Below are 16541 nucleotides of genomic sequence, written 5' to 3' on the forward strand. Positions count from 1 at the left end.
GTCATTCCATAGAACTGTCCTAAAGTTAGCCAGATAAACCTATCCGGCTAACTTTAAGATACCTAGATATATTCAGTGGTGCACTGAATATACAGCACTAGTTAGTAGGGATGTGCATTCGTCACATCCGTTTCGGTGGATACGAGCTTACCTCACCGATTTTCGAGTACACGTGGGAAATGGAGAGTATGAGATACATGCATACTATCGGTTTTCCCACGTGTACTAGAAAATCAGTGAGGTACGCGCATATGTAACAAATTTATATCCCTAATGGTTAGTTGGATAGGTTTATCTGGCTAACTAGCAGAGCCGCACAGTGGCTGAATATGGACCTCATGGTCCTGGAGAAAAGTGGAGTTTTATTACGTTGTAATGCTTTTTATTGATCCATCCAAAAAGACAAAGAACATAAGAACATAAGAACATAAGAAAATGCCATACTGGGTCAGACCAAGGGTCCATCAAGCCCAGCATCCTGTTTCCAACAGTGGCCAATCCAGGCCACAAGAACCTGGCAAGTACCCAAAAACTAAGTCTATTCCATGTAACCATTGCTAATGGCAGTGGCTATTCTCTAAGTGAACTTAATAGCAGGTTCACTTAGAGGGACCCATGTGGTGTTGATAGCTCCTGTGTCATATCCTTTTTTTTTTGTTTTTTTGTGGTCTTATAGTCCACCCTGGAAAGAGATTGGTCATTTATTGTATCCAGAAGGCCCGAAGTTTCTGTACAAAATGGGCCAACTAATATGGCCAACCTCCATACCACAACTGCCCTGGACCAGTGCTTTCAAGAAGAAAGAGAATTCAGTATTATAAAAAGAAAACAGGCTTTCAAAATTAGTGTTGTTAAAACAAAATAATTGGGAACATATATAATGAAGTTCAAAGCTTTTAAAGGAACGTGTTTCATTCCCTTTTGGAGGTATTCAGATATGATTAAACTGCCCAGGGGATTGCTTTGAAGACTTGATTTTGAATGTTTAATCTCCTGGAAAACTCAGATGATTATAAAAAAAACAAAGTCATTCATTTATCTTCCTAATACTACAGTAAGTATGACTCATTTGCAGCTCATACATACTTTTGACAACTTTACTTGTATAAACTCCTAATTTTTTGAAGAATCAATCATTCCATCTATGTTAACCTCTATTTATGTGAAAAGTAATTGTGTGATGCTTAATTTAACAGGAAGTGCATGCTTAATGAGTCATTTCCCTGACACACAGAGCAGAAACATGGAAACAGAAGTAAAAACCTTATCTTACAGACTCAAACTTCAGCTTTCCCCACTCAGAGCAGGACCCTTCACACTTTTTTAATTTAATGGAACCATCTCCCACCTGACTTCCAAATAACGCCCCCCCCCCATGCCTCCCTTAAATCCAGACAGAAAAACTCTTTCATTTGACTTTCCCTTCATTATCAAACATTCTTTTGTAACATTTTTTGTTCATTGACTTAAGCGTCTTGAATAAGTGCATTACCTGCAGAAAAGGGATTTTTTGTTTTTATAATTATCCTCCTTGCATGCAAATTGTTATCCAGCTAGAATTGAGCCTCATGGGTGGCCAAATTTTAAATTATTCTATGGTGATGAAGACCAACCTGCTGCTACTACTACTACTACTACTACTACTTAATATTTTGTAATTCAATGGGTGTCTTATGTAACTACAGGTCCCATCCCCACCTTCTCCCTACTTATATTGGCTCTTCTCCCTGGTAGAGGCTAGCTTACCTCCACAAGGCTCCCAACTTCCAGCTGGAAATCCCTTCATTACCATGCCCATGCTTATATCTCTGAAAGAACCACATGCCAATGGACGTCTACCTGCCAGAACACAGGTCTCCCCTGGGCTACTGTCTTCTACTAGACATGTAGGCTAAAGTAGTATTTGAGGGGTTTAATAGTAAAGCTTCCAGCTGTGAGCTATCAGGGACTTCCTATGTTTCCATTACCTTGTCACCTCACCCACCTGTTGTTGCGCCAGAGGTGGACCCTTGAGCTGAGGTGGGGTTGTCGCTATCCAGAGGAAGGATCCTGCGGGTCCCCACCATATGCAGGAGGTGTGGGCTGAGGGATGGAGGCCGGCTGGCGCTTCACCAATACCAGCCCTCGTTCCCCGCGGATTGAGCCTTTGGGTACCGGAGCCGGCTGGACTTAGGTGGGCTTCCGTATGTCGTCGTCGATGGAAGGATCGAGAGGTCAGCCCAGAGGCAACAACAGTGGAGAGAAGAAGTCTGTACTGGATGAGGTGGAGTCCCGGAGACCCGGGCGTCAGTAGAACCAAAGTCAGACAGGGGGTGCCTGAGCAAGAACAGGCCGAAGCCTGAATAGGCAAGTCCAGGACATAGACTGAAGGAGTGTCGAGGGCAAGCTGAAGTCAGGGCCGACGGCAATCTGGAAGCAGTGGCAAGCAAAGCTGAAGTCTGGACGAGGAGAGAGTCAAGAGCGTAGTCAGGCAATGCAGAAGTCCGGGCTTGGAGAGAGGCAATGGATTAATCAGGCAATGCAGAAGTCCGGGCTTGGAGAGAGGCAATAGCGTAGTCAAGCAATGCAGAGGTCTGGGCTTGGAGAGAGGCAATAGAGTAGTCAGGCGATGCAGAGGTCTGGGCTTGGAGAGAGGCAACAGCGTGGTCAGGCAAAGCAGAGGTCTGGGTTTGGAGAGAGTCAATGGCAGGGTCAGGCAAAGCAGAGGTCCAGGCTTGGAGAGAGTCAACGACATGGTCAGGCAAAGCAGAGGTCCAGGTTTGGAGAGAGTCAACAGCGGGTCAGGCAAAGCAGAGGTCGTATCCATGAAGGCAATCCAAAGGTAGGTTAGGAGTCAGGAACACAGGAACGAAGAAACCAGGAACAGGAGTCAGCAAGGATCAAGAACCAGGAACGAAGGAGAATCACCAGGAGGCAATGAGTACACAATCAGCGTGGAGACCTGTTGCAAAGGCAATCCTTTGGAGCGGACCTCGGCCTTAAATACCGGAGCTCTGCTGACATCATCATCCAGGGCCGCGGCTAGGTTCCCGCCGTGGGCCCTACTTAAGACTCAATGATGCACAGGTGCCTAGGGAGGGGCACGACGCTGGGTGGTGGCATCTCTCCGCAAGCCATGCCGAGAGGCCCAACGTGGAGCACAGGGAACTGCAGCTGAGCCAGAGACACCGGGGGCGGCCTGATGATGGAGCCGGTGGCCCACCACCGCCAGGGACAAGGAACCAGGCACTGGATTCATCTGAGAGAGGTGAGGGGTCAGGCTGTGGGTCTGCCACGGCCGGCATGCGTAACACCTGTACCACTTATATTGGAGAAGGTCCCCGACAAAGCAAGCTTTCTGAACTTGGGAGCAATCACTTGACGCTAGCTCTGAACTGTCAGTTCCCTCAGTTACTTCCCATGGAGGCCTCAGTTATACTAAATGGAGTTTGTAGGGTAGATGTACCAAATGAGACCCTGTAGATTCTAACACCCATTCATACCACTACTTCATAGGCATTGAAAATGCATATATACAATGAATTTATGTGTGTCCAGGTTCTGTGCAAAAAATTGCTATCCATATTATAAAAGTTCACTTGTAAATTTTATCAGGCCTGGGCTTGAGACAAGGCCCAGGCATCAGGACCCCATCTTCAGATGGGGTCCTGGCATCATCCTGGGCCCAAGATCTGGTCTAGGCCGAGGCCCAGGGATCGGGACCCAGCCTCTGGACTGGGCCCCAGTATCAGGCCTAGGCTTAGATTTTGGTCCAGGTCTCCAAGCTTGCAGTGTCCTACCACGGCCTAGGTCTGAGCAAGGCTAAGGCTTCAGCCTGGGCGTAGGCATCGCCAATGCATTCCCGCCAGACCAGGTAAGTAGGGGTTAGGATGGATCGTAGCCCTGGCACTTTTTGAGGTGGGAGGGATGGGTTGTGGGGACAGGAGGCCTTGGGAAGCCCCGTTTCCTTTTGTTTTTTCCGTGTTTGGGGGTTGTTGTTTTTTAATGTTTGATTTTGGTTTTTTTTAAATGAAAGAAACAAATTAAACATTAAACAAAACAAAATTCATGGTGGAAAAAAATCCCAAAAACGAAAAACAAAATTAATTTTTTACCCCATACACCCCTACATGGTAGTTTGCAGGCATAAAAATATACATTTTAATTTAACTTTTATAAAATGTTTAAAAACTTTATATTAGGTAGGCCAGTTAGTGGACAAGTTATCCAGCTAAAGTTGGCTGGATAACTTGTCCCATATATGCTCTCAGCGGGATAAACATCCCGCTGAATGTTCCAGCCTAAAGTTATCTGGCTACATATAGCTAGATGATGACAAAACACCTAACCAGGTAAGTTTTTTAGTTATCCAGCCTTGTGTGGATGGATAGCACGCTACTTAATCGGATATCTTTAAAAGATATCCGGCTAAGTAGCACTTTCATTACCGAACAAAATAAAGAATCAGAGGGCTGATCCCCTCCCAAGGCGTAATACAAAGACCCTGTCAGACAATGTTCTCCTATCCCCCACCTTCCCCAAACCTTTTTAAAGATTTATTAAGTACCCGCCATTGTATGTCAGGCCCTGGGTTCCAATTGTCCCTTAAACCCATGATCGGGCTGCCTTCCCCCACTTTCTACCCCATCCACCTACAAAGAAGAGTCGTTGACGTTTACGCTTCCAGTGCTGCCTCTGTCAGAGTAGTGCCGGAGGAGGAGCTGGAAGCAGAGCAGAGGGTTCCCTCACTCCCGGCTGGGATAAAAAAAGGTCTTGGGGGTGGGGGGGGAATGGGAAGGGTCAGGGAGCAGGTGCCATGAGTTTTCTTTGAGGGTGGGGGGAGGAAGTGGGGGAGGGGAGGCAGCCCAATCCTTTGGGTTTAAGGGACAATCGGGATCGGGGCCCGGTGTACAATGTCAGGCACTTCGTAAATCTTTAAAAGCTTTTTTTTGGGGGGGGGGGGGGGGGTTAGGATACACGACCTCACAGGGCTTTTGTAGTACACTTTGGGAGGGGAGGAGAGGGAAAGGATTGGCCCTCCAATCCTTTATCTTGTGCGGTAATGACAGCGCCGCTTAGCTGGATATCTTTTAAAGATATGCGGTTCTGTAGCGCGTTATTCGGCCACACAAGGCGGTTAACCTTAGCCTTGATCTGAAGCAGGTCTAAAGTTATCTGGCTACCCTAGCCAGATATACCCGATATTCGGCTAGGTTAGCCGTACATCTCAGCCCCTCCCTGGAGCGCCTCTGAAATGCTCCTTTTTAATCCAGCTAAATTATAGCCAGATAACTACTTATCCGGCTGTAATTTAGATGGGTTACTGGCTGAATGCCCCACGTTTGCCATTTAGACGGATAGCTTTTGAGCTGTCCATTTTAATGGCTTTTGAATATCTGCCCCTGGAAAACCATATACAAATTGTAAAATAAAACAGGAATAGGGTTGATAAAAACTAGGGAGAAAACTGTTTACATAAATTAAAATGGGCCCAGGAACCTCTGAAGGCAAGTCCCAATAGGCCTAGGGGGCTGGGCGCTGTGGTGGTGCCTTATGCTCACCAGCTCAGGAAGGACGGTGAAGCCCTCTTGAGCCGGGACAAGGCTTCTCCACCATATCCACCAGCCTCCTGAGGTCAGCTCACAGCCCATGGACATCCTCCCCCATCCTCTGGACTGCTTCCCTAATAGCTGCTAGAGACTAGCATGTGCTAGTTGAGAAATGTAGTAAAATGAGCACATTGTATAAAAAAAAAAAAGTATGCATACTGGGAAAAAAACAGACAATGCATTAAAATTAAACGAATGAAATGATATACATGGGGAAAAGAAACAACAGCAACATCATAAATATAATACCAAACTACATAACGACACGAAATACACTTTTTTTTTATCCATGCACAGCTCTACATGGGCACGCTAAGAAACTGGTAGCACATTCAAAACACATTTACCAAAAGTATTTGTTTCAGTCAGCGCACAATTAAACTGTGGAATTTGTTGTCAGAGAATGAGGTTAAGTCAAAAAGTATAGCTGAGTTTTAAAAAGGGTTTGGACAAATTTCTGGAGGGTGGGTCCATCATCAATTGCTAGCTAAGTAGATTTAGAAATGGCAACAGGGAGTGTACTCTTCTGAGTACTTCCACAAGACCCGAATTGGCCACTGTCAGAGACAGGATGCTGGATGCGATGAGCCATTGATCTGACCATGTATGACCCTTCTCATGTTCTTATGTAATTTAGCCAGTCCATGAGAGAAAAAAAATTTAAAGCATAGGACTGAATTTTCAAAGACATTACATATGTAAAAGCAGCAAATATTGTAGCAATTTGCAGCTCTATGGAGGGAATTTTCAAAGGAATTACGGATGTAAAAGTAGCAATTTTCAAAAGCCCAATTACACATGCAAAATCCAGTTTTACGTGCATAAATCCTTATGAAAATAATCTTCAAAGGTTTTTCTGGCTAGCTGCCAAAGGGGCCGATGCAATAATTGTGCACAGAAAACAAGCGCTCAGTGTTGAGTGCCCGTTTTCCTAACGCGCACCCAGCCATCTCTCCTAGCTGTGCGTTTAAATATTTAAATGAGGGGCCGCGCTAAAAAAGGAGGCGCTAGGGAAAAATGTGCGTCCCTAGCGCCTCCTCGGCATCGGGTGCACAGGACAGGTGGCTGTCAAGCGGGTTGAGAAAATGACGCTTAACCTACGAGTGTCCGTTTTCTCCTGCTACCGGCATAGACACGCACAAGATACATGGCCTGGACCGTGTATCTTTTGTGTGTATTGGGTGTTCAGAATTTTTTTATTTTCAAAAACTTTTTGTTTTAACTACATAGGGGCGGATTTTAAAAGCCCTGCTCGCGTAAATCCGCCCAGATTTACGCGAGCAGGGCCTTGCGCGCCGGTGCGCCTATGTTCCATAGGCCTACCGGCGCGCGCAGAGCCCCGGGACTCGCATAAGTCCCGGGGTTTTTCGAGGGGGGCAGGTCGGGGGCGTGTCAGGGGGCGTGTCGGATCGGCGCGACGTTTTGGGGGCGGGACGCGGCATTTCGGGGGTGGGCCCGGGGGCGTGGTTTTGGCCCGGGGCGGTCCGGGGGCGTGGCCGCGCCCTCCAGAACCGCCCCCAGGTTGCGTCTCGGCGCGCTAGCTGCCCGCTGGCGCGCAGGGATTTACTTCTCCCTCCGGGAGGCGTAAATCCCCCGACAAAGGTAGGGGGGGTCTAGATAGGGCCGGGGGGGTGGATTAGATAGAGGAAGGGAGGGGAAGGTGAGGGGGAGGGCGAAAGCGAGTTCCCTCCGAGGCCGCTCCGATTTCGGAGCGACCTCGGAGGGAACGGCGGCAGGCTGCGCGGCTCGGCGCGCCCCGGCTACACGAAATCGGCAGCCTTGCGCGCGCCGATCCAGGATTTTAGCGGCTACGCGCGTATCTACTAAAATCCAGCGTACTTTTGTTTGCGCCTGATGCGCCAACAAAAGTACACGAAGGCGCGCTTTTTGAAAATCTACCCCATACTGTTTTATTTGGTTCCTCCTTCTTAGTATTGCAACAATATTATTAGGAGGAATCACAGAAAGCAGGATTTTTCTCTTTTTTCGGTGCTTCCTTGAGTGTGGCATACCTTTGCGCCAGCCTCGGGCTGACTTAATATTTGCCGCGTTGCAAGGGTGCACTGGCTGCACGGAAAATGTATTGGATCGCAGGGATTAGCAAATAACTTCATCTACATGAATTTACATGTGATGAGCACTATTAGCTACGCGCGTTTTGAACACGCTAATCCCCATATTGGATCAGCGTGTCCAAAACGCCCGTCCAATCGCGCGTTGAGCCATGTGCAGCAGCTAGCGCGTGGTATCGCGTCGGCCCCCACATTTAGCTGGTTTAAATGTTTCTAAAATTGTCCCCAGAACAAACTCGTACAAACAGCCAGACACACTTCAATCCCTTAACTTTTCTTTTCTTACAGAAAATTCCAAATTACAGAACCCCAGCCGCAAGCACTCCGTTTCCAGAAGCCTGAAGCACCTTTTCCAATCTTCAAACAAGTTTGTGAAGACTTTAAAACGGTTTGCAAAACGTGGCTAATTTATAGACTGTGTCGTGCTTAAAAGAATGGCTGTGGGTCAGATCTACAAGGGATTTTGTTCCGCAGGCACAGAGTAGGAGATGCTTTTTTGTTAGCATGGCCCATAATCTTCTAGTCTAAATGTGATTCTCAAATAACTTCCATTAGTAAATATTGTCAGAGGTGTATATATTGTACTTCCTTGCAAATTTTGTATGCAATGTACTATAGATTAGCTTTAGTGTATATATATTATTTTGTATACTGCACTTCCTCATATTTATTATATATGCACTATGCTATATTTATTTATATATATATATATATACGGTATAGTGATATATTTATTTAGTATGGGATAGAAGCACTCAAACCCATTGTTTACTTTTCTTTTTCTAATGCATTTGGATGGCATTGTACAGTATAGCTTATTGAAAGACCCTGTTGATGTATAACAGTCATTGATAATAGATCAGATTCATTTAATAGATGCATTTAAAGCTATGTTTTCTATGTATGTAAATCTCTTAGGCCCTCTTCTCCCATTCTGTGCCCGTAACCAATGATGGGAGCCACTGCATGGGGCTGGGGATGCTGCAAAAGCCACATTCACCACCTCTGGGGGAGGGAGGAAGTCACGGTCATCGCACCACAGTAAGACCTAGTGGCCGGATTTGGGGGCTAGGGACTGCAGGGCTTCAGAAGGAGTCCTAATTCATGCCCCCCCTCCCCCCTCCATGCCAGCAGAGGATTATCGCTGCAATGTCCGGACTAAAAAAATCAAGTTGGGAGGAGATATGAAATAGGGGGGGAAAAAGTCCTTTGATAGTTGCAAATGAAGGTCACGGTGCTTAAGGCCAGCCTTGGCTCTGACCGAGCTGGAAGCCCCAAAGGAGCAAGCGGAAATAGCTGGATAAAAAAACCAACAAAAATACCCCCATAAAAACCACCATTCACCTCTGCATATATGAAATTGCACGTTGTCTCTGAGGAAACTTTCATCTGTTGCACTATCAAAGAGCAGCTCAATACTCAGAATTTAAGGTGGCTGATCCTCCGGACAGTTGACAGTCCTCGCCTGGCTGAGGTGGGCAAACGGCACCATAAATTATGACAGCAGAAAAATCGCATAATGAAGCCCATCTGAGTCTGCCCATTTTCTTTTCTTTCTTTCTGGCACAGACTTGCCTTGATCGTCAGTTAAATCCCTTTAGCTTCATCCATTGCTTTTCTAAGTTCCGGTAACTTTGCTTGCCTCTGCCTCATCTATTGATAGACTGTTCAGGGCAATTACTTTGAAAAGCAGAGCTACTGAGTAGAGCCATCCACATGATTCCAATAGATCGGTTCTCGCATGTGGTTCTCAAGGCCCCCGCGCCCTCTTCTGGTTTTCCGCATGCTCGCAAATGAATATTGATTTGATTAGTTTGCATACCTTTGGTCTAAGAACCTGCTCATTTGCATATTGTTTTCTATACCTTGAAAACTAGTCCAGTTTAGGGATCTTGAGGCATGCATTTGCCAATGTGGGTGCTCCCAGCAGCTCTTTCACACTAAAATAGCTCACAAACTGTTTGCAGAGGGGGGGGGGGGGGTCTCACACTCTGATCATGATGGACCCACTCCCAATCCTTTTAGGTTTGAAACATAGGTTAACCAAGAAGGTATTTTTCCCTTGGTGGGATAATAACCTAGAATTTTGGAGCATGAGCAGTTCTCTTGAATACAATGCCTAGAAACATTTGTATTGATTTCCAGCCAGAGAAGGTCTGTAACTGTCTGTCATTTTGCTTCCAGGGGACTCTATATAGCAGTGATATTTTATTACAAAGACAGCATGCTAGTAACCAATGAAGATCAAATACCAATTGTGGAAATAGATGATTCTCATACAAGCTCGATTATGCAAGATTTCCTGTGGTTTACCAAGGTAGTGTAAATTTGTTTCATGCATTTAGTGTGGGTTGATGTCTTTTGAGAGACGTGCCTTGGGGTTGTGTGATTCTGTGCTGCACAGACAATTCAATCATTTGGCGATTTGTGTTGCTACATAATCTGTTCAACGGTTGGCATTAGTAGAAGCAAAAAAAAAAAGATGCAATTGAGAAACTGCTTCGCGTTAAGTTCTCTTCTGTTCTGAATGAAGGTTTATTATTAGAATGGTTGCACAGTTCTACAATGATAGAATTTTATGAAATCTGTGCAATTAGTTTCTTTCAAATGAAAACAAAGAACTCTTTCTTATACAAGTTGTATATATTAGATTATGTTTAAATGACATGTTGGGATATATTAGTTATATAGATAGATAGATACATACAGTATATTAACAATGTATATGGGTATATAGAATGCTTTTATCTTCAGTCATGGCATTTCTTTCCAACTCATATTACTTCCAATAAAAGGAGACATTATTCACTGAGAAATCCCCCCTTCCTCCCAGCTAATTAGTTCTACTAGCTCCTGATTATGCCCCGCATTACTTAATAAGTTAACAAAAAACCTTTTATCAAGGCTTTCAAGAATATTATAAACCATGTGGCCAAAGGTTAGGCAGTCTGAATAAGCCAAAACGTAAACTGTGAGGTCCACATTCCAAGAGATTCGTCTGGGTAACTCTTCAGACAAAACCTGAAATTGAACATTTTCTCTCTCTTACCAGCTAAATGTTATCCAAATAACTTTTTGCCCAGGTAAAAGTTATCCAGGTAAAAAGAAGGAGGGTGGGAGGCATTCCAGGTTTGGGGCTCAAGTTTAGCCATGTAGCACCGCTATTGAACGCTTTACCTGGTTAAGTCTGGTCAGAAAAAAGTGACTTTATCTGGCTAAGTATGGGTCTACTACATTCAGCGGCAGACTTATCAAGGTAAGTCCCTCTGAATTTCTCGTCGAAAGTTACCCCGATAAAATCCCACTCCTCACGCAGCTGAATATGGGCCTCTGTGTGGCCAAAGGGTTAGGCAACTCATAGAGGCTGACTAAAAATCGAGGTAAAATTGTGCCTAAATTATGTCTGAATTCTAGTGGCTCTTGTACAGTGTACAGACACACGCACACACACTAGATGGAAGTCGGGTAAACATCGCAGTGAATTACACTCATTTCTAGGCTGCGCCTTCAGTGCTCATGTACTTCAGAGCAACACAATTGTTTATGCTTGAACCAAGCCTGCCTTGAGTAGCTTCACCTTACATCCATGAACGAATTTAGAGTAACTCCTTCCCTGCCACTCCTTTCATGTTTTTCTTGCTTCCAGGTATATAAATCTTACCTACCAGTTGGGTAGTTCGGTAAAGAGTGGACAAGTTTATGTATATGTCTTTACTTATTTATTTATTTAAGAAACTTTTATTCCACACAAGTACAGAGAGTGACCCCAGAGGTAGAATAACACATTTTAGATCTGGTCATTTTCTATTGTGTCAAGAATGGCTTATGGTCAGATGCACAGACCACAGAAGGAGTTATAAAAGGGATGTCTGCTCATTGTGGACTGCTGAGAACTAGAGGGAAGATGTCACTTTGTCCTGCAAACACAATAAGCAGGGAATAATTATGGTCTGCCCCATTTTGTAACTAGGCAGTGCTCATGTCAGCATGAACTGCATTAAGCCTGCAGACTATTGGGGTTGTGTTTTCAAAAGAGCTATTGCTATGGACACAGAAAAGGAGAACAACGTTTTAAAAAAGCAATTGTAAAGTTGATCCAGAAATAAAACCTTTAGGTCTATTGTCTGGTAAACTTATTTAATGGATCAGATATTATTTAAGTACAAATCACTCACGGTTATTTCTTCCACCCTGCTTTGAAAGCTTTTAGATAGATCAGGCACATGCTCGATAGCCAGATTTCTCACACCACGGCTGGCTGATGCATGTTCTTGAAGTATCGTAATTGCAAAGCATGTTGGGATACTGGTGGGACAGAAAGTGCAGTTAATGTATTACCCGCAGGCAAACTATACACTTAGAAAGAGCGGAACCAAACCAATTCCTTGGAGGTGGTGGAATCTTCATCACTGGAGTCTTAAGAGCAGGTTAGACTATAAAGGCACAGTGGACCCTGCTGAAAGCAGAAAGATGTCACACTATGATTTGTTGAGGACACTTCCAGTCCTTCTTTGTCCCTGCGATTCTGTGAAATGAGAGCAATCATCCCATATCATTGGTATCCTTGCTGTACCTCGTAACAGCACAACGTCAGTTATCTCTTTGGCTGGTCTTTCTCTAGTTTTCAGATTGCAAACCTTGCAGTGCTTTGTTTTAGGCCTTTAATATTTAGCTGTAACAAAAGTGTGCAGATTGGTGTCAAGGCAGAACTGATCTCTGCTGTGCTATTTTACAGCTGTCTTGCATGTGGGATGACATCAGGTGGCTGAGACAGAGTATGTCCATTTCTATGTCTTCATCGACAGCACTTCAGGCCCGGCAGAAGATGCTTGCGGCAGCTGCACAGTTGCAGGTTGGTGCTGCATTATTAAAGCTTACCGAGGGATGCAAGCTGATTCTAATGGGATCCAATTCTCATCTCAAGTACCAGGCTCAAAAGACAAACATTCCTAGCTCTGAACCACTGGAAAGTCATAACCAACCAATATTTCCAAATATTAATAACACTGGCTAAAAAAGGAAGGTTCCTTTTCTTGCTGTTAGCTATGCGCATTCATTCCATACAAATAATTTAGAATGTATTGCTTCATGAAACATTAATAGAGGAGACAATAGGGAACAAAATGTAGCATTTCTGCAATGCAGCTAAATGAATACAGGGTGAGCCACATTTGGAGTACAAACTATGGAGCCTATTTACTGAAGATTTTTTTCCCCATTCTGTACCTATGGGAAAAATGCTTAGTAAATAGGGTTCTACAGCTATTTTTCCAAGGGATGTAACCAGGTAACTACCAAGTCATAAGAACATGCCATACTGGGTCAGATCTGGTTGGATCCTCTGGGGTGAAAATTGTACCACCTTTGAACTCCTACAACAATGCAAATAATTTTAGCCACATTAAAAAGAGGTGATCCTGGGGGTGAGGGTGTATAGGTCAGGGGAGTAAACTATACTTGTACAATGGAATTTTCAACTATAGCAGAAAGTTGTGCTCTATTGACTAGAGCTTCTGTCTCTGACACCATTAGTTATGGGTTCAAATCACTAATTTCTTAAGTTAAAAAAATACATTTTCCCCGGAACGGGTGGTAAAGATTAAATGGTAAAGGAATTTACAGTAACATGGAATAAGCACAGAGATTGCTTAGTTGTAAAAAGTGAAAAGTAGATAGAGGAATCACAACCTTGTAGCATGTGTTTATGTATTTAAAGGGCCCTAGTTGATAAAGTGGATAATATGAAACATTAGAAGTCCTAGCAGAAATGAGGTCACTCATGGAGCTGGTCTGTCAGGCAGTCTACAAATACAAATAATTAACTAGAAGTCATAGTAGAAATGCAGACACTCACCTATCTGAGCCTGACCAGCAGGCTATGCAGGGGACCTAGGAGACCTCCCCCAGAGGTTATCTGAAATCGGAAGTCCCTTAGGCACAAGAGAGAGGCTAGACTAGATGAGGTGAGGACAGATATTATTTACTTTCAGAGGGGAAGGATGTGTATCATGGTGCTCTCTGAGTTAGGCCCCTAGTCTGACATAGGAGAAGAAAGGCACATGCCTTGCCAATTCCTTTAATAGGGCTGGAAGGAAGAGGGCTAGTAAGAAGTTTTTACATTTTTTTCTGGTTTCTAGATTTTTTACCTGTTCCATTCCTGGCAGGCTGTATCCCCTGTCCAGGGTGGTCAGGAGGGTCTGTATACCTTTTCAACCAGCATAAGAGGAGGTGGCAGCACCCTGTTATGAGAAGGGATCCCGAGTCAAGTTTTTGCAAGTTTTGTATTTTTCTACCTTTGGGAAAGGGAGAACTTTTTCTGCCCCCCCCCCCCCTTCTGTTCCCTGAATTGGAGACTTTTAGTGACTGTTCCCAGTATAGGCCTTTCCTCCTGGGAGGAAGGACCATCAAGGGAGATAGAACCTTTGGAGACACCCAACGGAGTTTCTACCTTGGGACACGGGATGCTGCCAGGTGAAGTTCGGGAATGACATGGACCTCATGGATCCAGTCAAAATTAGGATTCCTCAGCCCTCTTATGACAATTATTATTCCACACATTGGAGGATAAGTCAGTTCCAAGCCCCTGCTGGAGGGACACATCCACAGAGTTAGAAAGCATGCAAATCTTGGCTCGTGTAAATCTGGAGACACTGGATGTAACTGGACACTTTATGCATTTACTGATTCTTTTATGAGGTGTTACAGTAATTTTTGATTTGAACACCCATCCACCCATCCTGCCTAGTTTGTAAGTGTAGCTGTCCCAGAGAGTTATGGTAACACACTGACATGTGATATCTTTTCTGCCTAGGCCAAGAAGGTGTGCACACCTTCTTGGCCTACACTTGGGGATCAGAGAGAGAGGGGAATGAGAAGTGTGAAGACAGCCCCATTATAAATTCTTTTCTATGTCCTTGTAAATAGTGACAAACCAGAACAAAGGGTTACACAAAGATTTGTAGAGAGACATGGGAAGGGAGAGGTGATGGGTTTAACTAAAGAGGTGATCTTGTAAATTCATCTGCCTAACTAGATTACAAATGAGGAAGACGACAAACTGACATGGATAAGGAGATATATCTTATAAGCAGTCACGTTGTACAACTAGCAGCTGGGATATATCTTTGCAGTATAGACAGGAATAAATGGGCAACCTGGATGTGCAGTTGGTCTTTGTCTGCCATCATCAACAGCAGGGGTGGCCAACTCCAGTGCTCTAGACCCACAAACACTCTAAGTTTTCAGGATATCCACAATGAATGTGCATGACATAGATTTGCATTCAATGGAGACAGTGCATACAAATTTATCTCATGGATATTCATTGTAGATATCTTGAAAACCCGGCCCATTTGTGGCTCTCGAGGACCAGAGTGGGTCACGCCTGATCTACAGTGTTACTAAGTTACACACATAGTAACTTTAAAACGAGCGCTCAGGCACCCATACATGTATGCAGGAATTTTAAGTCATGCACGCAATTGTGCACATATGACTTGAACTACACCTACCATGCTTATAAGTGTTCATAATTTTAAGCGGTTAGCTGAGCAAATGTAATTCATGTATCTTCCTTACAAATTTATCGTTTGCAACGCACGCAGAAAAGCAGATGAAAGACATTTCCAGTTGACTAATTATTTCACCAGTTTGCCCAGTCTCTCTCAAAGTCATCCAGATCCTTTTGGTTCTTCATCTTGCACTCCTCCCTGTTTAACCAGCCCCCTCACCCAGAGGTTTTTGGCCTAAAACAAGTTTTCTTCAGACTTACACCTCATCAAGAACAGAAGGAAATATGCGTGTTTAAGAGCCTGCTGCGCACTGCGGCCCCTGGATTTAAAATATGGATTTATGCACTTAAATGTTGACCCCACCCTGAATCGCCTCTGACATGCCCTAACTCTGCCCTTTTTTCACATGTGTTGGGTTGCTTGTGTACGCCCATAGATGAGCACCATTGGGCCGTTATAAAATACGAGTTGCTCTCACTCGGCCCAGATGCTCGTGTATATAGACCTTTCAACGTGAGCAACACCACTTAGCTTTGCGCAAATTCCTCCACCAGTACAAACAGGTATAATGTGCAAGGAAATATTTGCGCCTGCAAGCATCAAGCTAATTTTCAAAGATGTGTACATGAGTACATGCAAATTTCATGAGTACCAAAATAGCCATGTAGGTTTCAGCTAGACAACTTACTGAGCATTACCTCCTTAAGGTTCTGGCCTTGGCTTCTCTGCATGGGAGGAGAAGCAGCCTAGCATTTACAACAAGGGGCTGCAGTTCAGGAGAAACCCTAGGTTATGAGTTCAAGACTTATGTCTGCCCCTGACTATATGTGTGACCTTGGGCAAGCAGTTTTTGTGGGCAATATCTCAAAGAGTACTTGATGTTATAGGGGTACTTTTTTAAAAATTAAGGTTCAAAGAAGAATATACAATTGTATAATATAATATTTCATTTTCAACATTTAATTACAACCTTGGCTATTTCCCCGTTATCCCCCTCTTTCCCCCCAATTCTTGACCTACCGTTCACTACTAATATTAGTAGGGATGAAAATTAAGTAATTCAGACCTATTTCAATCAATTTTGTTAGTTATACCATCTCAAAAATGCTTCCCAGACTCTTACCTGTTGCTGCACTTTATCCTTGCGAGCCGCAGTAAAGTAACACATGTAATGTAAGGAATAAACTCTTCGCAATGTAGTCCTTGCCGCTGACTCCATCACTTTCCACCAATGAACCGCCACTTCACATCTAGCGCCCGGCACAGTGGCCATTTGCCGATGTGCCTGGGGATCGCGCGTCGGCACCCTACTTGCACCTGCTCGAAGCAGGCACAAAAGGTAGGTTAAAGATTTTTTGGGGGGTTAGGAT

At 44.3% G+C, this 16541-nt stretch overlaps 1 protein-coding gene across 1 annotated transcript in view; it reads left to right on the forward strand.

Annotated features, from left to right (window-relative positions):
- ANKFN1 (ankyrin repeat and fibronectin type III domain containing 1) overlaps positions 1–16541 on the forward strand; it is a 170035-nt gene that overhangs the window by 137801 nt on the left and 15693 nt on the right. The window contains exons 8-10 of the mRNA XM_029600691.1: positions 7949–8048; positions 9845–9977; positions 12396–12512. Of these exons, the coding sequence (XP_029456551.1) occupies positions 7949–8048; positions 9845–9977; positions 12396–12512 (350 nt within the window). The remainder of the gene's footprint in view (positions 1–7948; positions 8049–9844; positions 9978–12395; positions 12513–16541) is intronic.

The sequence above is a fragment of the Rhinatrema bivittatum genome, chromosome 4, assembly GCF_901001135.1.
Source record: "Rhinatrema bivittatum chromosome 4, aRhiBiv1.1, whole genome shotgun sequence".
Classification (NCBI taxonomy): domain Eukaryota; kingdom Metazoa; phylum Chordata; class Amphibia; order Gymnophiona; family Rhinatrematidae; genus Rhinatrema; species Rhinatrema bivittatum.